This window comes from Coregonus clupeaformis, unplaced genomic scaffold (genome assembly GCF_020615455.1).
Source record: "Coregonus clupeaformis isolate EN_2021a unplaced genomic scaffold, ASM2061545v1 scaf0601, whole genome shotgun sequence".
Classification (NCBI taxonomy): Eukaryota; Metazoa; Chordata; class Actinopteri; order Salmoniformes; family Salmonidae; genus Coregonus; species Coregonus clupeaformis.
Window position 1 is genome coordinate 189,001 of NW_025534056.1, and position 23,500 is coordinate 212,500.

The 23,500-nt window shown below is 44.1% G+C and overlaps 1 protein-coding gene across 1 annotated transcript in view; it reads left to right on the forward strand.

The window, feature by feature from the left end:
* Positions 1-5,437: 5,437 nt before the first annotated feature.
* LOC121583068 (glutamate receptor ionotropic, NMDA 3A-like) overlaps positions 5,438-23,500 on the forward strand; it is a 72,329-nt gene continuing 54,266 nt past the window's right edge. The window contains exons 1-2 of the mRNA XM_045216085.1: positions 5,438-5,797; positions 21,468-22,108. Of these exons, the coding sequence (XP_045072020.1) occupies positions 5,438-5,797; positions 21,468-22,108 (1,001 nt within the window). The remainder of the gene's footprint in view (positions 5,798-21,467; positions 22,109-23,500) is intronic.

A 23,500-nucleotide genomic window follows, 5' to 3' on the forward strand; every position in this document is an offset into this window, starting at 1 on the left:
GGCCCATTCATCATCCATGATGGATACTACAGCAGGCTCGGTTCCATCGGACCCCACCGCCCTTCGGTCCTCAAAGCGTCTTCACTCGAGGCGAAAGAACGGCCGGATCTCCTCGGCTATTTCACCAGCTGTCATCATCGGCAGCTCTATGGTGCGAAACATCTCGGTTCCTAGAGCAAAAACCGTGTCTTACCCAGGAGCACGAGTACAGGACATTACAAGGCTGCATCCGACCGTTCTATGACAGCTGCCAGGGGCTGACGCTGACGTAGTCCATGTGGGGTCAAACGACATCAGGAGGGCTAGCTCGGAACATCTGAAAATTGATTTTAAAGCACTGAAAGATACCAAAAAGCCAATAATTTCAGATCCGTTACCATCGTTGGACCGCGGGTGTGAAAGATTCAGCAGGCTACTGGCATTACACATCTGGCTAAAAGATTACTGTAGCTCTGCTGGAATCACTTCTATAGATAACTTGGACACCTTCTGGAAACAGAAGATACTCCACGGGAATGACAGAGTCCATCCAAATCATCTTGGCTCCTTGACTCTGTCCACGCATGTCAAGGCTGCATTGAAACATTGACTTATCAATGACAAAAGACCAGCTCAGTTAATCCCTACCAATGTGACAATAAATAGGTTTTATGGTAAGTAGGTTTTAAGCTAAATAGGTGTTAAGCTAAATAGGTGTTAAGCTAAATAGGGTTTAAGCTAAATAGGTGTTAAGCTAAATAGGTTTTAAGGTAAGTAGGTTTTAAGGTAAGTAGGTTTTAAGGTAAGTAGGTTTTAAGCTAAATAGCTGTTAAGCTAAATAGGTGTTAAGCTAAATAGGTTTTAAGCTAAATAGGTTTTAAGGTAAGTAGGTTTTAAGGTAAGTAGGTGTTAAGCTAAATATGTTTTAAGGTAAGTAGGTTTTAAGCTAAATAGCTGTTAAGCTAAATAGGTGTTAAGCTAAATAGGTTTTAAGCTAAATAGGTTTTAAGGTAAGTAGGTTTTAAGGTAAGTAGGTGTTAAGCTAAATATGTTTTAAGGTAAGTAGGTTTTAAGCTAAAGAGGTGTTAAGCTAAATAGGTGTTAAGCTAAATAGGTTTTAAGCAAAATAAGTTTAAAGATAAATAGGTATTACGCTAAATAGGTGTTAAGCTAAATATGTGAAGCTAAAGAGGTTTTAAGCTAAATAGGTTTTAAGCTAAATAGGTGTTAAGCTAAATAGGTGTTAAGCTAAATATGTGTTAAGCTAAATAGGTTTTAAGGTGAGTAGGTTTTAAGGTAAGTAGATTTTAAGCTAAATAGCTGTTAAGCTAAATAGGTGTTAAGCTAAACAGGTGTTAAGCTAAATAGGTTTTAAGCTAAATAGGTTTTAAACTAAATAGGTGTTAAGCTAAATAGGTGTTAAGCTAAATAGGTTTTAAGGTAAGTAGGTTTTAAGGTAAGTAGGTTTTAAGCTAAATAGGTGTTAAGCTAAATAGGTTTTAAGGTAAGTAGGTTTTAAGCTAAATGGGTGTTAAGATAAATTGGTGTTAAGCTAAATAGGTTTTAAGCTAAATAAGTTTGAAGCTAAATAGGTTTGAAGCTAAATAGGTGTTAAGCTAAATAGGTTTTAAGGTAAATAGGTTTTAAGGTAAATAGGTGTTAAGCTAAATAGGTGTTAAGCTAAATAGGTTTTAAGGTGAGTAGGTTTTAAAGTAAGTAGGTTTTAAGCTAAATAGCTGTTAAGCTAAATAGGTGTTAAGCTAACTAGCTAGCATGTCACCACGTGAAAAAGTAGCTGGCTAGCTCACTAAAAACGTGTCAATAAAAAGGTCACAATATAAATTATTTATATGAGAAACTAAAAAGGCTATAATATCTACGCTACTTGCTAGGTTACCTGCTACTTGTCGATGAGTTTGCATGGAGAAATGTGCCTTGAGGGATGACGTCAAAGCTTGCGACAAGATGTGTAGTTCTGTCTGATGGCCACATTAGCAGCTAATTAGCATTTTTTTTATGCGGGGTAATTACAGGCAAATATATTGATAAAAGTCACCTTGTCCGAGAGAGATTTACGCGGTTATCAAAACGTCACGCCAGGGGAAGCCTACACTAAACACAAACGCAAAAATGAATGGTGAAAAAAACATTGGAACCATTTCCGGGTTTTACCGGTAGGTTTTATGAGTATTATGACTCATACTGTGGTACTCAATTCTCTCCATGTTCTTGTCACAAGATTCCTCTTTGCTCTACAGCCACACCACTGCTGTCTCCACTGCACCACTGTATGCCTTGTGTTGCACTACACTGTCGTTACTGTATGTATGGCTACTATTTCATTGTGATATGTAAACTATCCTGTATCTTCAGAACAGATCAACTTTGAGGTTATTACTAAGCTTACTTAAATATTGGACGCTGTGAAAGACTGTCTCTATTACTGTTCCTACTTTGAGTATTATTTTGAATGACTTGTTTATTGTGAAATCTTGTGAGAGAAGAATATATCGAATTATTACATGTTTACTTTGCCAACAAATAAGGGAGCTGAAATGAGGGAGCTGAAATTATACCTTTGAACTTGAGATGAGTTAAATGGAATACTAACTGAAATCTGGACATTGACAGGCCTATAACATCTCACATGTAGCCTAATATGAAATGTACTCCTGTAGAATTAAATATTTCTTGCAGTACAATGATGCTCCAACTGTTTTTTGTATCCGGAAAAGAAAGTGGAGCAATATAAGATTCATTTATTTCAGTATCTCGAGCAAATGCGAATATGGGTGTCTTATTCAGTGATTGATCCTTTTAGATAACAGCTGTAAGTATTTTGACCACGTAAACTATGCATCAATAACGAAGTGAATTCTTATCAGAAACATGGATTTTAGTTTTCACTGCTTTTATTCAGAAAATGTTCGCAAGGGAAGAATATTTCGGCTACCCTGTTTAGAGCTATTGCGTTTTCTTCCCGGTCGAGGGGAGCAACAATGAAAGAGAAAGCTTTACAGACGTCAGCTAGATGATTTATGCATTCATTCTATCATTGAAGACATTTATTCTTGTGAGTACCGATTGATTTATTATGTATTATAATTGATTTGTCTTCTAGAGCAACAAGTTATGACTGAAGAGAAGCCTCGGCCTGTTTGACTAGACAAGTTGACTAAAATAGTCTATACATTTTTTGAAATTATAAGCAGATAAAATTTGCGTGGAACGGATGTGGGTGGGGCTATGTTTACGTAAGGGTGCTAATTTAAAAAAGTCACAAAAGCTCTGAAGAAGGCCTTGAGGCCGATAGTAAAGCTTATTAAAGGGCAGTGATGCTTTCAAGAGCAGTGTGCCGGTTTCTTCTTTTCTCCTCATCTTATTCAACTGTTACCATGGCACCTGCAACAAAGATAGCTCAGATGTGCAAGTGCCTTTTGAACTTCCTGTATATAGCCATGTTATTACCTGGTACTTCCTGTATACAGTCACGTTATTACCTGGTACTTCCTGTATATAGCCATGTTATTACTTGGTACTTCCTGTATATAGCCATGTTATTACCTGGTACTCCCTGTATATAGTCACATTATTACCTGGTACTTCCTGTATATAACCATGTTATTACCTGGTACTTCCTGTATACGGTCACGTTATTACCTGGTACTTCCTGTATATAGCCATGTTATTACCTGGTACTTCCTGTATATAGCCATGTTATTACCTGGTACTTCCTGTATATAGCCATGTTATTACCTGGTACTTCCTGTATATAGCCATGTTATTACCTGGTACTCTGTATATATAATTATTACCTGGTACTTCCTGTATATAGCCATGTTATTACCTGGTACTTACTGTATATAGCCATGTTATTACCTGGTACTTCCTGTATATAGCCATGTTATTACCTGGTACTTCCTGTATACAGCCGTGTTATTACCTGGTACTTCCTGTATACAGGTGTTATTTTTACTCATTATTGTTATTCACTGATTTATTCCTCGTGTCCCTTTTTATTATTGTACTATCTTATCTTTAACTCTGCATTGTTGGAAAGTGACCCGTAGATAATCCTTTCAGTTAGTGTATACCTATTGTTTTCATAGCATGTAACAAATAAAATGTGTTTTGATTTGTAGACAGGTTCAGCACTAGACCTCGGGGCAGACCATTTGGAACATCAAAAAATATAATATTATCTGAACTCAAGAGGGCCTAGCTGTACTATCGGTTTCATTATAATTAGCCTTAATAATTAAATATGTAGTTGTCGCAAACACCTTAAATGCTCCCGGAGAAAATAAACACACACACACACGTCACTATTGCAATTCACTATGTGGTTGGTTCCTTGAAGGTCACTGCTTTTTGACGAGGGAGAGTGACTGGTCAATGAGACCAAATTGGAGTTTGTCTTTTTTCAGCTGCAGTTTTACCGAAACGTGAACTGTCCCGTGCCAAAGGTTTTTATCAGTACACGTGCAGTTAAGGGTAAGAACGCGCGGGCACCTGCGTTAGACAGTCGGAGAGCGCCTAGGGGGTGAGAGGAGAAAGAGAATACCGGATGTTTCCAGATCAGATGGATGATATTGGAATATATTTTTGGAAGTAAACGTATTCAACTAACAGAAAATGAGAGGGAATCTAACAATAAGTTACGAATAATACCCAAACTGTAACGATGTGTTCATCATTCCCAAATCGGCATTGTTTTTCTTACTATGTTATTTTCCATTGACCTGCATAGGGATATTTGAAACCAAACGGAATACTCGATTAAAAAAAATATAAATGCATTTATTGATAATGAAAAGATTTTGAGATGAAAAGCTGCAGTTTTAGCCAAGATTTTTGTGTCTGTGCGTGAGTTGTGGCCGCGCTCGCTCCTGTTGGTGTCTGACCGGGATCATTACATGGGAGACGGAGAGATCTAACTGGCGCTGCGCTGGGACATCAAGAGTGGCAGGGGAACCAGTGGAGCTCCGTTTTTCGGTGTTGGTCGGAGGTCCCTGTTGCGTGATGAAGCGGTTCAGGATTTGGGGTGCGTTTGGCCGGTTTGTGCTGCTCCCTTTGCTCGCTCCATGCACCATGCTGTCGTGCGTTCTGATTCCAGTGTGTTTCTCCTCCTCCCAGCCTTGTCAAATCCTCAAGCGGATTGGGCACACGGTGCGCGTGGGGGCCCTGCAACTGCAGCCGCGGCTCTTCGGTCCCGTTTCCACCTTCAGAGGCGGGAAAGAACCCCCTGTCCCCGTGGATGAATGGGATATACACGGGGGCACGAGGGAAGCAGTGGAGAGACAGTTGGAAAATATTACCAAAAGTGGCAATGAACAGGGTTTATGCAGCCTAAGGACTAATGGGTCCGTGAACAGCCAAGAGAGGGGAGAGGGAGAGGGAGAGGGAGAGGGAGAGGGAGAGGGACAGGGACAGGGACAATGGGGGTAAAAGTAAAAACATGTATATACAGATCGAGAGTGAGAGTAATGTGTTTATGCCGAGGGACTCTATCATATTAGCCATGGAGACGTTGAACCGCATGGTCGGTCTGTTACCATACAACCTCTCACTGGAGGTGGTGATGGCTGTGGAAGCGGGGCTCGGGGAATTACCCGCCTACTCCTCCTCTACCCCGGGCTGTGAAGACCCCATGTCGTTTCTGCAGAGTGTTTGTCATACTGTTATAGTCCAAGGAGTTTCTGCTATGATGGCTTTCCCTCAGACCAGGGACGAACTGCTGAAGTTGGAATTCATCGCGTCAGCGCTTCAAATTCCTGTCATCAGTGTTGTCCAGAACGAATTCAAACGGCAGAGTAAGGTACGGCAGATAGATCTCTGAAGGCTTAAACACTGGTGCAGTACTAGCATAATATTGTATTTGCTGTGTCTGGTACATGGACAGAGCGCTCCAGTTCAGAAACTCCAACCATGGACAGTTGAGGAAGGAAGGGTGTTTCTGTCAATTCAGCACCACGCATTCCTCGTGCTGCTTTACTCGACGAGTAAATGTTGAAATTTTTCTTTCCTTGTCCTGTGTCACGTGGGCAGCTAAATTCACACTCCATGCACAATCTATCCCACAAATATAACAATATATTCCTAAACACACACAGAGAGAGAGAGAGAGAGAGAGAGAGAGAGAGAGAGAGAGAGAGAGAGAGAGAGAGAGAGAGAGAAGAGAGAGAGAGAGAGAGAGAGAGAGCAGAGAGAGACAGAGACAGAGAGAGAGAGAGAGAGAGAGAGAGAGAGAGAGAGAGAGAGAGAGAGAGAGAGAGAGAGACAGAGAGAGAGAGAGAGAGAGAGAGAGAGAGAGAGAACCTCTCCTTACTCCCCTTATAACCACCCCACACACACATTAAGTTTTTTTACCCTAGCACTACACAGCTGTTTCAAATAATCAAACCTTGAAGATGAATTGGTTATTTGAATCAGCTGTGTAGTGCTACAGCAAAAAAACAAAACGTGCAACCAGGGGGGGCCTCAGGACTGAGTTTGAGAAACACTATCATAGGGAACTACAAAATATGCCAATTAGGCCTTTGGTTGGCTGTTAGAATACAAAACAAAGCCATCTGAAATGTCCTGAATTCATATGGCATTCTATACACAACCACATGGAGCACCATCATGTGGGGAAATTGTATAGCTAGCAAACATCTAAAGATAGGAATCTTTCACTCCATAGGCTAGGTCATTTTGAAAAGTGATATTTATTCATTATTATTGAATTATATTATTATATTATTCTTTGAAAATATGGGAATAACATGATAGAAATGGCAGCATAGTGTACAACAATCTAGGATTTACACACCTCTCTCTCTCTCTCTCTCTCTCTCTCTCTCTCTCTCTCTCTCTCTCTCTCTCTCTCTCTCTCTCTCTCTCTCTCTCTCTCTCTCTCTCTCTCTCTCTCTCTCTCTCTCTCTCTCTCTCTCTCTCACTCACTTCCATCATCCAGTTATCAACACATGATTTGTATGCTAGTCTCTACCCCAGCACCTTAGCACACTCCTCAGGTCAGGCCGTGGTCCAGGCCACCTGCTACGTTATAGAAGCACAGGAAAACACTACCTGCTCATTGGGCATTTTAATAGCTATTTACTGCATTTCAATTAACGTTGAATAACAATTAGAACAGTGGTCTGTGGTTGGATACATCCCAAATAGCACCCTATTCCCTACATAGTGGACTACTGACCAGGGCCCATTGCTACATAGTGGACTACTGACGAGGGCCCATAGCTACGTAGTGGACTACTGACCAGGGCCCATTGCTACATAGTGGACTACTGACCAGGGCCCATTGCTACATAGTGGACTACTGACCAGGGCCCATAGCTACATAGTGGACTACTGACCAGGAACCATAGCTACATAGTGGACTACTGACCAGGGCCCATTGCTACATAGTGGATTACTGACCAGGGCCCATAGCTACATAGTGGACTACTGACCAGGGCCCATAGCTACATAGTGGACTACTGACCAGGACCCATTGCTATATAGTGGACTACTGACCAGGGCCCATAGCTACATAGTGGACTACTGACCAGGGCCCATTGCTACATAGTGGATTACTGACCAGGGCCCATAGCTACATAGGGGACTACTGACCAGGGCCCATAGCTACATAGTGGACTACTGACCAGGACCCATAGCTACATAGTGGACTACTGACCAGGGCCCATTGCTACATAGTGGACTACTGACCAGGGCCCATAGCTACATAGTGGACTACTGACCAGGGCCCATTGCTACATAGTGGACTACTGACCCGGGCCCATTGCTATATAGTGGACTACTGACCCGGGCCCATAGCTACATAGTGGACTACTGACCCGGGCCAATAGCTACATAGTGGACTACTGACCAGGGCCCATTGCTACATAGTGGACTACTGACCCGGGCCCATTGCTATATGGTGGACTACTGACCCGGGCCCATAGCTACATAGTGGACTACTGACACGGGCCCATAGCTACATAGTACACTACTGACCCGGGCCCATAGCTACATAGTGGACTACTGACCAGGGCCCATTGCTACATAGTGGACTACTGACCAGGGCCCATAGCTACATAGTGGACTACTGACCCGGGCCCATAGCTACATAGTGGACTACTGACCAGGACCCATAGCTACATAGTGGACTACTGACCCGGGCCCATAGCTACATAGTGGACTACTGACCAGGACCCATTGCTACATAGTGGACTACTGACCAGGGCCCATAGCTACATAGTGGACTACTGACCAGGGCCCATAGCTACATAGTGGACTACTGACCCGGGCCCATTGCTACATAGTGGACTACTGACCCGGGCCCATAGCTACATAGTGGACTACTGACCAGGACCCATAGCTACATAGTGGACTACTGACCAGGACCCATAGCTACATAGTGACTACTGACCAGGGCCCATAGCTACATAGTGGACTACTGACCAGGGCCCATAGCTACATAGTGGACTACTGACCAGGGCCCATTGCTACATAGTGGACTACTGACCAGGGCCCATTGCTACATAGTGGACTACTGACCAGGGCCCATTGCTACATAGTGGACTACTGACCAGGGCCCATTGCTACATAGTGGACTACTGACCAGGGCCCATTGCTACATAGTGGACTACTGACCCGGGCCCATTGCTACATAGTGGACTACTGACCAGGGCCTATAGCTACGTAGTGGACTACTGACCAGGGCCCATTGCTACATAGTGGACTACTGACCCGGGCCCATTGCTACATAGTGGACTACTGACCAGGGCCCATAGCTACATAGTGGACTACTGACCAGGGCCCATAGCTACGTAGTGGACTACTGACCAGGACCCATAGCTACATAGTGGACTACTGACCAGGACCCATAGCTACATAGTGGACTACTGACCAGGGCCCATAGCTACGTAGTGGACTACTGACCAGGGCCCATAGCTACATAGTGGACTACTGACACGGGCCAATAGCTACATAGTGGACTACTGACCTGGGCCCATAGCTACATAGTGGACTACTGACCAGGGCCCATTGCTACATAGTGGACTACTGACCAGGGCCCATAGCTACATAGTGGACTACTGACCCGGGCCCATAGCTACATAGTGGACTACTGACCAGGACCCATAGCTACATAGTGGACTACTGACCCGGGCCCATAGCTACATAGTGGACTACTGACCAGGACCCATTGCTACATAGTGGACTACTGACCCGGGCCCATAGCTACATAGTGGAATACTGACCAGGGCCCATAGCTACATAGTGGACTACTGACCCGGGCCCATTGCTACATAGTGGACTACTGACCCGGGCCCATAGCTACATAGTGGACTACTGACCAGGACCCATAGCTACATAGTGGACTACTGACCAGGACCCATAGCTACATAGTGGACTACTGACCAGGGCCCATAGCTACATAGTGGACTACTGACCAGGGCCCATAGCTACATAGTGGACTACTGACCAGGGCCCATAGCTACATAGTGGACTACTGACCAGGGCCCATAGCTACATAGTGGACTACTGACCAGGGCCCATAGCTACGTAGTGGACTACTGACCAGGACCCATAGCTACATAGTGGACTACTGACCCGGGCCCATTGCTACATAGTGGACTACTGACCAGGGCCTATTGCTACATAGTGGACTACTGACCAGGGCCCATAGCTACGTAGTGGACTACTGACCAGGGCCCATTGCTACATAGTGGACTACTGACCCGGGCCCATTGCTACATAGTGGACTACTGACCAGGGCCCATAGCTACATAGTGGACTACTGACCAGGGCCCATAGCTACGTAGTGGACTACTGACCAGGGCCCATAGCTACATAGTGGACTACTGACCAGGACCCATAGCTACAAAGTGGACTACTGACCAGGACCCATAGCTACATAGTGGACTACTGACCAGGGCCCATAGCTACGTAGTGGACTACTGACCAGGGCCCATAGCTACATAGTGGACTACTGACCCAGGCCCATAGCTACATAGTGGACTACTGACCAGGGCCCATAGCTACATAGTGGACTACTGACCAGGGCCCATAGCTACGTAGTGGACTACTGACCAGGACCCATAGCTACATAGTGGACTACTGACCCGGGCCCATTGCTACATAGTGGACTACTGACCAGGACCCATAGCTACATAGTGGACTACTGACCAGGGCCCATTGCTATATAGTGGACTACTGACCAGGGCCCATAGCTATATAGTGGACTACTGACCAGGACCCATAGCTACATAGTGGACTACTGACCAGGGCCCATTGCTACGTAGTGGACTACTGACCAGGGCCCATAGCTACATAGTGGACTACTGACTAGGACCCATAGCTACATAGTGGACTACTGACCCGGGCCCATAGCTACATAGTGGACTACTGACCAGGGCCCATAGCTACATAGTGGACTACTGACCAGGGCCCATTGCTACATAGTGGACTACTGACCAGGGCCCATTGCTACATAGTGGACTACTGACCAGGGCCCATAGCTATATAGTGGACTACTGACCAGGACCCATAGCTACATAGTGGACTACTGACCAGGGCCCATTGCTACGTAGTGGACTACTGTACGGCACTATATAGGGAATAGGTGTGTGTGTGTGGAGCAGAGGACAGCAGTGATTAGTAATATAAGTCAGGTTTATCTAAGTCAGGTTTATCTCAAGTAATTAATGTCCTAACATGGTTCGCACCGTAGGGTGTGAGTCATCTTCAAAGCATGAGACAGCTTCTTGGTATAACTTGACCTGGGTCCAGGACTGGTTATACCCACGCTTCCACTCGCAGGGCGGCCACTCTAACCCCAAGGACACTGAGTTGGTCTTAATTCACTTAGAACTTACAAGACTGTAATGCTCACCGCAGGGCTAATATTCTGGTTACTGACTGTGTCCATCCGACTGTAATACTCACTGCAGGGCTAATATTCTGGTTACTGACTGTGTCTGTCAGACTGTAATACTCACTGCAGGGCTAATATTCTGGTTACTGACTGTGTCCATCCGACTGTAATACTCACTGCAGGGCTAATATTCTGGTTACTGACTGTGTCTGTCAGACTGTAATACTCACTGCAGGGCTAATATTCTGGTTACTGACTGTATCTGTCAGACTGTAATACTCACTGTAGGGCTAATATTCTGGTTACTGACTGTATCTGTCAGACTGTAATACTCACCGCAGGGCTAATATTCTGGTTACTGACTGTATCTGTCAGACTGTAATACTCACCGCAGGACTAATATTCTGGTTACTGACTGTATCTGTCAGACTGTAATACTCACCGCAGGGCTAATATTCTGGTTACTGACTGTATCTGTCAGACTGTAATACTCACTGCAGGGCTAATATTCTGGTTACTGACTGTATCTGTCAGACTGTAATACTCACCGCAGGGCTAATATTCTGGTTACTGACTGTGTCTGTCAGACTGTAATACTCACTGCAGGGCTAATATTCTGGTTACTGACTGTATCTGTCAGACTGTAATACTCACTGCAGGGCTAATATTCTGGTTACTGACTGTGTCTGTCAGACTGTAATACTCACTGCAGGGCTAATATTCTGGTTACTGACTGTATCCATCAGACTGTAATACTGACAGCAGGGCTAATATTCTGGTTACTGACTGTGTCCATCAGACTGTAATTCTCACTGTAGGGCTAATATTCTGGTTACTGACTGTGTTTGTCAGACTGTAATACTCACTGCAGGGCTAATATTCTGGTTACTGACTGTATCCATCAGACTGTAATACTGACAGCAGGGCTAATATTCTGGTTACTGACTGTGTCCATCAGACTGTAATTCTCACTGTAGGGCTAATATTCTGGTTACTGACTGTGTCTGTCATACTGTAATACTCACTGCAGGGCTAATATTCTGGTTACTGACTGTATCTGTCAGACTGTAATACTCACCGCAGGGCTAATATTCTGGTTACTGACTGTATCTGTCAGACTGTAATACTCACTGCAGGACTAATATTCTGGTTACTGACTGTATCTGTCAGACTGTAATACTCACCGCAGGGCTAATATTCTGGTTACTGACTGTATCTGTCAGACTGTAATACTCACCGCAGGACTAATATTCTGGTTACTGACTGTATCTGTCAGACTGTAATACTCACCGCAGGGCTAATATTCTGGTTACTGACTGTATCTGTCAGACTGTAATACTCACTGCAGGGCTAATATTCTGGTTACTGACTGTATCTGTCAGACTGTAATACTCACCGCAGGGCTAATATTCTGGTTACTGACTGTGTCTGTCAGACTGTAATACTCACTGCAGGGCTAATATTCTGGTTACTGACTGTATCCATCAGACTGTAATACTGACAGCAGGGCTAATATTCTGGTTACTGACTGTGTCCATCAGACTGTAATTCTCACTGTAGGGCTAATATTCTGGTTACTGACTGTATCTGTCAGACTTTAATACTCACTGCAGGGCTAATATTCTGGTTAGATCATTGTCAATCTGTTAGATCATTGTCAAATCATTCAACAGGACAGGAAGTAGCAAACACTTGCTTTGGGGGGAAATGTGCCCTGGTCACAGGTCTGTTAGTGCTCCTCTACCCACTCCATTGCTGTCATTGTCATGCAAAACAATCCATCATGTGTTGGCAAAAAAGCACAAATAGATCTGGGACCAAGGCTTCAAAAAATCCTCTTGAAGTTTACATTCCATAGTGATTCCATTATGGTGATTTTTGTTTATACAGGACGTACCGCCCCCACCTACCGTCAACCAATCATGTCAACGCGGCGCTATACGGAGCTACAGTACACAGAGCCCTCCTTGTTACAAAATGTGCGGGTCGCACGGCGATGCGGTGTGGAGCTTGATTTGGCCTCTGCAAGCCTCCGCATGCTACGCAATTGCGTCACACCCTCCGTACGGAGCCTCCGGACCAAGCAAAATGTTTTGCAACGGAAAACCAAAATGAACTAAACTTCTTGTACAATTTCCGCATACTACCTCCCTGTTTCAGTCTGTTTACTTCCGTTTAACAACTACTGTAATGAACAGGACCCAGGGACTATCAGGACCCAGGGACTATCAGGACCCAGGGACTATCAGGACCCAGGGACTATCAGGACCCAGGTACTATCAGGACCCAGGTACTATCAGGACCCAGGGACTATCAGGACCCAGGGACTATCAGGACCCAGGGACTATCAGGACCCAGGTACTATCAGGTCATTTGGAACTCATATTTTAAAATGCTGCTAAACTGGCAGGAAGTCCTGTCTTTGTTTTGATGTTTTGGAGATTAATCCATGAAGTAGACTTCACTATATCCCAAGCACCATGGGGAAATTATTCAGCCTCAAGAAGCATCTCATCCTGCCCTTCTGGAGAGACCAGAACACCAGCTCATCTTCTCTGGAAAAACCAGACCACCAGCTCTTCTTCTCTGGAAAAACCAGACCACCAGCTCTTCTTCTCTGGAAAAACCAGACCACCAGCTCTTCTTCTCTGGAAAAACCAGACCACCAGCTCATATTCTCTGGAAAAACCAGACCACCAGCTCATGTTCTCTGGAGAGACCAGACCACCAGCTCTTCTTCTCTGGAGAGACCAGACCACCAGCTCTTCTTCTCTGGAGAGACCAGACCACCAGCTCTTCTTCTCTGGAGAGACCAGACCACCAGCTCTTCTTCTCTAGAGAGACCAGACCACCAGCTCTTCTTCTCTAGAGAGACCAGACCACCAGCTCTTCTTCTCTGGAGAGATTAGACCACCAGCTTATCTTCTCTGGAGAGACCAGACCACCAGCTCTTCTTCTCTGGAGAGACCACCAGCTCTTCTTCTCTGGAGAGATTAGACCACCAGCTTATCTTCTCTAGAGAGACCAGACCACCAGCTCTTCTTCTCTAGAGAGACCAGACCACCAGCTCATCACTGGAGAGACAACTAGCTCATCTTCTCTGGAGAGACCACCTCACTCTGCTCATCATCAAGCCTCTCTGGAGCAGACCTGTGTTCAAAATACTATTAGACATTTTTCAAATTTACTATGAGCATTTGCTTGAGTCTACCCAGAGTGGCAAATGAGCAGGGTTTGCAGTTTTGTGATTATTCTATTGGTTTCATTGGGCCAGGCAAGCGCAATCAAGCCTAGATGCAGTTTTTGAAATTATTTCAAACACTATTTGAACCCAGATCTACTCTGGAGCAGTATCAGAGGATATCTTTATCTATATATGATATTTTATTAGATATAAGGAGTAGACATGCATGTTCATTTCATCCAGTCCAGACCTCAGAAATCTCCCTGCTACCGTATGAGTCCAGGGAGATATCTGTGGAGGGATCCCTTCAAATCTCCCTGCTACCGTATGAGTCCAGGGAGATATCTGTGGAGAGATCCCTTCAAATCTCCCTGCTACCGTATGAATCCAGGGAGATATCTGTGGAGAGATCCCTTAAAGACCTGCGTGTGCACTCGCTTACATATTTGTAGAATATTCTAATGGAAAGGGTATGTGTCAACAAGCTGACATATCTAAGCCTTTATACACAGGCATGAACAAATCCACATACTTTCAGAAATGTATCATATTTGTAGTCATTACCTGATCATTTATTGATCCATATTTCTCCCAAAATGCATTATTTCAGTAGATATTCTTACATGATATGTAATATTCATCCTCATATGTCAGATCAAACTAAATCTGACTCATGATCAATGTCCAGCGTCCAAATTATTTTACCTGTTCAAGCACTGAAAATCATCATGCTTCTTTACATGAAGATGACGTATTTAAGCATACATATTGCACCATATTCAGTAATAGGCTACAAGGCAATGAAAAGCAAAAAAAATCGTCATATTTAATCCAAGTTGCTATTTCTGTTAAAAAATGCAGCATAGCTAATCCAGAGCTCCAATCACAACATGTTTTCTGGAAAGATGGAAATGTAGGCCAATCTTTGCTAAATATAAATTGTATTTATTTAACACGTTTTAAGACATTTAACACATTTAACATGTTTTAAAACGTTAGCTGTCACCTTGAGGCTTGATAGGGGGTAAAAATGTTGCGATGTATACAGTCAGTATTTGTCAACATGAAGAGAGAGGATGTCACATACACTACATGACCAACAGTATGTGGACACCTGCTCGTCCAACATCTCATTCCAAAATCATGGGCATTAATATGGAGTTGGTCCCCCCTTTGCTGCTATAACAGCCTCCACTCTTCTGGGAAGGCTTTCCACTAGATGTTGGAACATTGCTCCAGGGACTTGCTTCAATTCAGCCACAAGAGCATTAGTGAGGTCGTGCACTGATGTTGGGCGATTAGTCCTGGCTCGCAGTTGGCGTTCCAATTCATCCCAAAGGTGTTCGATGGGGTTGAGGTCAGGGCTCTGTGCAGGCCAGTCAAGTTCTTCCACACCGATCTCGACAAACCATTTCTGTATAGACATTGCTTTGTGCACGGGGGCATTGTCATGCTGAAACAGGAAATGGCCTTCCCTAAACTGTTGCCACAAAGTTGGAAGCACAGAATCGTCTAGAATGTAATTGTATGCTGTAGCTTTAAGATTTCCCTTCACTAGAATTAAGGGGCCTAGCCCAAATCATGAAAAACAGCCCCAGACCATTATTCCTCCTCCACCAAACTTTACAGTTGGCACTATGCATTCGGGCAGGTAGCGTTCTCCTGGCATCCGCTAAACCCAGATATGTCCGTCGGACTGCCAGATGGTGAAGCGTGATTCATCACTCCAGAGAACGTGTTTCCACTGCTCCAGAGTCCAATGGCAGCGAGCTTTACACCACTCCAGCCGACGCTTGGCATTGCGCATGGTGATCTAAGGCTTGTGTGCGGATGCTCGGCCATGGAAACCCATTTCATGAAGCTCCCAACGAATGTTGCTTCCAGAGGCAGTTAGGAACTCGGCAGTGAGTGTTGCAACTGAGGACAGATGATTTCTACACACTACGCGCTTCAGCACTCGGCGGTCCCGTTCTGTGAGCTTGTGTGGCCTACCACTTCCCAGCTGAGCTGTTGTTGCTACTAGACATTTCCACTTCAGGGGTGTCCACATACTTTTGTATATATAGTGTATCTCAGGATATTGAATGAGTATCCGGCCATAGGAAATGTCCACGTGTGATATTCAGAGTAATCACAATATCATATACACTGAGTGTACAAAACATTATGAACACCTGCTCTTTCCATGACGTAGACTGACCAGGTGAAAGCTATGATCCCCTTATTGATGTCACTTGTTAAATCCACTTCAATCAGTGTAGATGAAGGGGAGGAGACAGTTAAAATAAGGATTTTTAAGTCTTGAGACAATTGAGACATGGATTGTGTATGTGTGCCATTCAGAGGGTGAATCGGCAAGACAAAATATTGAAGTGCCTTTGAACAGGGTATGATAGTAGGTGCCAGGCACATCTGGGTTTTTCACGCTCAACAGTTTCCCCGTGTGTATCAAGAACGGTCCACCACCCAAAGGACATCCAGCCAACTTGACACAACTGTGGGAAGCGTTGGGAGTCAACATGGGCCAGCATCCCTGTGGAACGCTTTCGACACCTTGTAGAGTCCATGCCCCGACGAATTCAGGCTGTTCTTGGGAAGGTGTTCTTAATGTTTTGTACACTCAGTGTATGTCTAAATACATCTGGATTGAGAATGTCAGGATGTGGTGCATATCCACACAACTCTAAATATGCATTGGACAATGTAAAAAATATGTCATGTAAAGATATCCCCTGATACTTTTCACCCAGTGGAGGGACCGACCAGACCAGCTAGGGGATGTGGGGTTATTAATTGTTTTTCTATCGATCTTCTATTGACCAAAACGAGGCCCCCCCCGGGTCATCAAACCAATCACCGCATTAAAACACAGCAGCGACCTGGATGTCAAACCAATCACTAATAAACTTCTTGGTAATTAACTAGAGTTGATGTCCCCGCGGCAACCTAATTAGCATAATAATAAAAAATCCCCATCAAAATCTTTCAGTTCAAGCTATATACCGTATCCGCAGATGTCGCACTTCTGAGGTGAAAGGTGGCAGAGCTAGAGCGGTGTTTGTCAATGATCTCAAGGCAGCTGGGACCATAGTCACCAAGAAAACAATTGGTAACACACTACGCCGTGAAGGACTGAAATCCTGCAGCACCCGCAAGGTCCCCCTGCTCAAGAAAGCACATATACAGGGCCGTCTGAAGTTTGCCAATGAACATCTGAATGATTCAGAGGAGAACTGGGTGAAAGTGTTGTGGTCTAGAGCGGTGTTTGTCAGACCATGAGACGTCCCCAAAATCGGTCTTCTCAGGAAAACATCTGTAGCGTACAAACTATTATGACCCCTCTATGGAAAGATGAGACTCTCACGAACACCATGGTGTTGTCGGTTTGCTCTGGGATGCACACCAGCCTCACAACACTAGTCTGAAGGTAGCCCGGTACCCGTTTAAAAAGTGAATGGAAGTATATATGGAGATACTGTAGTTTAGTGCCTAAAATAAGGGGTTAAATATTTAAAATATATATATAGATATATATAGTTTCCTGATCTTTCTTATATATCTCAGACATAGGACACAAACTTCATAAAAATTATTTTTTGGAGGCTATCTGTTTATTGATGTATAAAGCTGTCATTCAATGCGTTTCTATGGGCTAATAGCAGTAAGCCCAAATTCAATGTTTCATCAAATAATGAATAAACAAATACAATGAGGGAAATAAGTATTTGACCCCCTCTCAATCAGAAAGATTTCTGGCTCCCAGGTGTCTTTTATACAGGTCACGAGCTGAGATTAGGAGCACACTCTTAAAGGGCTCCTAATCTCAGTTTGTTACCTGTATAAAAGACACCTGTCCACAGAAGCAATCAATCAATCAGATTCCAAACTCTCCACCATGGCCAAGACCAAAGAGCTCTCCAAGGATGTCAGGGACAAGATTGTAGACCTACACAAGGCTGGAATGGGCTACAAGACCATCACCAAGCAGCTTGGTCAGAAGGTGACAACAGTTGGTGCGATTATTCGCAAATGGAAGAAACACAAAATAACTGTCAATCTCCCCCGGCCTGGGGCTCCATGCAAGAACTCACCTCGTGGAGTTGCAATGATCATGAGAACGGTGAGGAATCAGCCCAGAACTACACGGGAGGATCTTGTCAATGATCTCAAGGCAGCTGGGACCATAGTCACCAAGAAAACAATTGGTAACACACTACGCCGTGAAGGACTGAAATCCTGCAGCGCCCGCAAGGTCCCCTGATCAAGAAAGCACATATACAGGGCCGTCTGAAGTTTGCCAATGAACATCTGAATGATTCAGAGGAGAACTGGGTGAAAGTGTTGTGGTCAGATGAGACCAAAATCGAGCTCTTTGGCATCAACTCAACTCGCCGTTTTTGGAGGAGGAGGAATGCTGCCTATGACCCCAAGAACACCATCCCCACCGTCAAACATGGAGGTGGAAACATTATGCTTTGGGGATGTTTTTCTGCTAAGGGGACAGGACAACTTCACTGCATCAAAGGGACGATGGACGGGGCCATGTACTGTCAAATCATGGGTGAGAACCTCCTTCCCTCAGCCAGGGCATTGAAAATGGTTCGTGGATGGATATTCCAGCATGACAATGACCCAAAACACACGGCCAAGGCAACAAAGGAGTGGCTCAAGAAGAAGCACATTAAGGTCCTGGAGTGGCCTAGCCAGTCTCCAGACCTTAATCCCATAGAAAATCTGTGGAGGGAGCTGAAGATTCGAGTTGCCGAACGTCAGCCTCGAAACCTTAATGACTTGGAGAAGATCTGCAAAGAGGAGTGGAACAAAATCCCTCCTGAGATGTGTGCAAACCTGGTGGCCAACTACAAGAAACGTCTGACCTCTGTGATTGCCAAAAAGGGTTTTGCAACCAAGTACTAAGTCATGTTTTGCAGAGGGGTCAAATACTTATTTCCCTCATTAAAATGCAAATCAATTTATAACATTTTTGACATGCGTTTTTCTGGATTTTTTTGTTGTTATTCTGTCTCTCACTGTTCAAATAAACCTACCATTAAAATTATAGACTGATCATGTCTTTGTCAGTGGGCAAATGTACAAAATCAGCAGGGGATCAAATACTTTTTTCCCTCACTGTATATATAAGTATTCACACTTCTCAAAGTATTCACACCCCTTGACTTTCTCCACATTGTGTTGTGTTACAGCCTGAATTTAAAATGGTTTAAATAAAAAATTAAAATGTCACTGGCCTAAACACAATACCCCACAATGTCAAAGTGGAACTATGATTTTTGAAATTCTTACAAATTAATTAAAAATTAAAAGCTGAAATGTATTGAGTCAATAAGTACTCAACCCCTTTGTTATGGCAAGCCTAAATAAATTTAGGAGCAAAAATGTGCTTAACTAGTCACATAATAAGTTGCATGGACTCACTCTGTGTGCAATAACAGTGTCTAACATGATTTCTGAATGACTACCTCATCTCTGTACCCCACACATACAATTATCTGTAAGGTCCTTAAGTCGAGCAGTGACTTAAGATTCAACCACAAAGACCAGGGAAGTTTTCCAATGCCTCGCAAAGAAGGGCACCTATTAGTAGATGGGCAAAAAAAAAAAAAAAAAAAAAAAATGTACGCTTTTTGTGCGTCTGAAAAACTTCTGGGATCTTTTATTTCAGCTCATGAAACATGGGACCAAGACTTTACATGTTGCGTTTATATGTTTGTTCAGTACTGTATATTTCCCTAGTGGTGAATCATTGCAACATCGATGGATCCTTTAATGAGGGTCTGGTGCAGTTCTATTCTTTGCCAGTCTTGAGAGGAGTCGACTTGGTTTATTTCCATGTTCACATAATCGGTGTCTAGCCTGGAAAATAGATGCTTCTGCTTTGTCTGTAAACAGGTGGTCTAATGCTGATCTTAAAGCTTGTAATTCTTTGAAGAGCTGTTTGAAAGAAGTCCTTTTAATGGCCGGAACAGAGCAACTGGAAACCATGTGTTTGATGTACAGTTTGAAGTCAGAAGTTTACATACACTTAGGTTGGAGTCATTAAAACTCGTTTTTCAACCACTCTACACATTTCTTGTTAACAAACTATAGTTTTGGCAAGTCGGTTAGGACATCTACTTTGTGCATGACACAAGTGATTTTTCCAACAATTGTTTACAGACAGATTATTTCACTTAGAATTCACTGTATCACAATTCCAGTGGGTCAGAAGTTTATGGCTGAGCCGTTGTTGCTCCTAGATGTTTCCACTTCACAATAACAGCACTTACAGTTGACTGGGGCAGCTTTAACAGTGCAGAAATTTAACGAACTGACTTGTTGGAAAGGTGGCATCCTATGACGGTGCCACGTCGAAAGTCACTGAGCTCTTCAGTAAGGCCATTCTACTGCCAATGCTTGTCTATGGAGATTGCATGGCTGTGTGCTCGATTGTATACAACTGTCAGCAACGGGTGTGGCTGAAATACCCTTATCTACTAATTTGAAGGTATACTTATGGCCATATATATCCAAGTAGACCTCAAGAGTTTCAGCAGAGTATTTTGTATGTCTCCTTAAAAACTCTGTATGTCTATTGTCCACTGTGTCCAGTGTGTCCAGTGTGTCCACTGTGTCCACTGTGTTCACTGTGTCCACTGTGTCTTTTCAGCTACAAACAGTGATCAAAATAAAATACATGCATGCCGTTTAATGGCTCTGATAGGTGAAAACTGAGGATGGATCAACAACATTGTAGTTATTCCACAATACTAACCTAAATGACAGAGTGAATAGAAGGAAGCCTGTACAGAATAACAATATTCCAAAACATAAATCCTGTTTGCAACAAGGCAGTAAAGTAACACTGCAAACATTTTGGAAAAGCAGTTAATTTTTTGTCCTGAATGCAAAGTGTTATGTTTGGGGCAAATCTAATACAACACATTACTGAGTACCACTCTGCATATTCTCAAGCATAGTGGTGGCTGCATCATGTTATGGGTATTTTTGTAATCGTTAAAGACTGGGGAGTTTTTCAGGATACAAAAGAAAAGGAATGGAACTATGCACAGGCAAAATCCTAGAGAAAAACCTGGTTCAGTCTGCTTTCCACCAGACAATGGGAGATTAATTCACCTTTCAGCACGACAATAACCTAAAACACAAGGCCAAATATACACTGGAGTTGGTTACCAAGAAGACAGTGAATGTTCCTGAGTGGCCTAGTTACAGTTTTGATTCAAATCTACTTGAAAATCTATGGCAAGACCTGAAAATTGTCACTTTGTCATTTTGGTGTATTGTGTGTAGATGGGTGAGATTATATATATTTTTTATATCAATTTTCAATTCAGGCTGTAACAACAAAATGTGGAATAAATCAAGGGGTATGAATACTTTCTGAAGGCACTGTTTACATATATCTCCCACTCTCCCTCCTTTCAGAACCCTCTCCATTTCCAGATGCCGATGCATAACCCGGCCCTGCACCAGGTGGAGCTGCTCTACTCCCTGTTGGTGATCAACAGCTGGTATGACGTCAGCCTCCTGCTCTGTCAGGAGTGGAACGTCTCCAGCTTCCTGGTTCGTCTCCGTAACAACACCAAGTTCCACCTGGGCTCTGTGGTCAACATCACCACCTCCAGTACCTCCTCTGGATCTCACCCCAACAGCTCCATCTTCAAGGCTGACTTCTACACCTCTCTGCAGGGATACCTGGAGTCCATCAAGAAGTCCACGTCCACGGTGGTCACATTCGGCTGCGACATCCGGGACATCAAGAGGATCTTTAGCGTGGTGGCCAAGCTGGGCCTGATGCTGCCAGAGTACCACTGGGTGTTGGGGGACACGCAGGACTTGGAGGAGCTGAGGACCGAGGGGCTGCCGGCGGGTCTGTTGGCCCACGGTAGGATGGGGGCTCCCTCCCTCGATCATTACGTCCAGGATGGGCTGGAGCTGGTGGCCCGGGTGGTGGGGTCAGCTGCGTACCGCTCCCCTGAGCTAGCCCTCATCCCCTCCATCACCAACTGCATGGATACACAGAGCAACCAGAACAGGAACATGACCTCAGGGAAATATCTGGCCAGGTACAGTACTGATGCTGCTTCACTACTCCTATAAGCATTATTAAAGATGATCGTGGTGATTTAATCCTAGTGAATGGTTCAGGACAAAAGCTCTGTATTGTTCAATACCTGTTAATACATAACCTAGGGGAAATACTGTACGTCTCTTATAAAACGCCAACAACAACAGTAATCAGAGAGAGCTGAGATCCCCCTTACTATCTCCTGATAGAGATACAGTGAGGGAAAAAAAGTATTTGATCCCCTGCTGATTTTGTACGCTTGCCCACTGACAAAGAAATGATCAGTCTATAATTTTAATGGTAGGTTTATTTGAACAGTGAGAGACAGAATAACAACAAAAAAAACCAGAAAAACGTATGTCAAAAATGTTATAATTTGATTTGCATTTTAATGAGGGAAATAAGTATTTGACCCCCTCTCAATCAGAAAGATTTCTGGCTCCCAGGTGTCTTTTATACAGGTAACGAGCTGAGATTAGGAGCACACTCTTAAAGGGAGTGCTCCTAATCTCAGTTTGTTACCTGTATAAAAGACACCTGTCCACAGAAGCAATCAATCAATCAGATTCCAAACTCTCCACCATGGCCAAGACCAAAGAGCTCTCCAAGGATGTCAGGGACAAGATTGTAGACCTACACAAGGCTGGAATGGGCTACAAGACCATCGCCAAGCAGCTTGATGAGAAGGTGACAACAGTTGGTGCGATTATTCGCAAATGGAAGAAAGACTGTCAATCTCCCTCGGCCTGGGGCTCCATGCAAGATCTCACCTTGTGGAGTTGCAATGATCATGAGAACGGTGAGGAATCAGCCCAGAACTACACGGGAGGATCTTGTCAATGATCTCAAGGCAGCTGGGACCATAGTCACCAAGAAAACAATTGGTAACACACTACGCCGTGAAAGGACTGAAATCCTGCAGCTCCCGCAAGGTCCCCCTGCTCAAAAAAGCACATATACATGCCCGTCTGAAATTTGCCAATGAACATCTGAATGATTCAGAGGAGAACTGGGGGAAAGTGTTGTGGTCAGATGAGACCAAAATGGAGCTCTTTGGCATCAACTCAACTCGCCGTGTTTGGAGGAGGAGGAATGCTGCCTATGACCCCAAGAACACCATCCCCACCATCAAACATGGAGGTGTTAACATTATGCTTTGGGGGTGTTTTTCTGCTAAGGGGACAGGACAACTTCACCGCATCAAAGGGACGATGGACGGGGCCATGTACCGTCAAATCGTTGGTGAGAACCTCCTTCCCTCAGCCAGGGCATTGAAAATGGCTCGTGGATGGGTATTCCAGCATGACAATGACCCAAAACACACGGCCAAGGCAACAAAGGAGTGGCTCAAGAAGAAGCACATAAAGTTCCTGGAGTGGCCTAGCCAGTC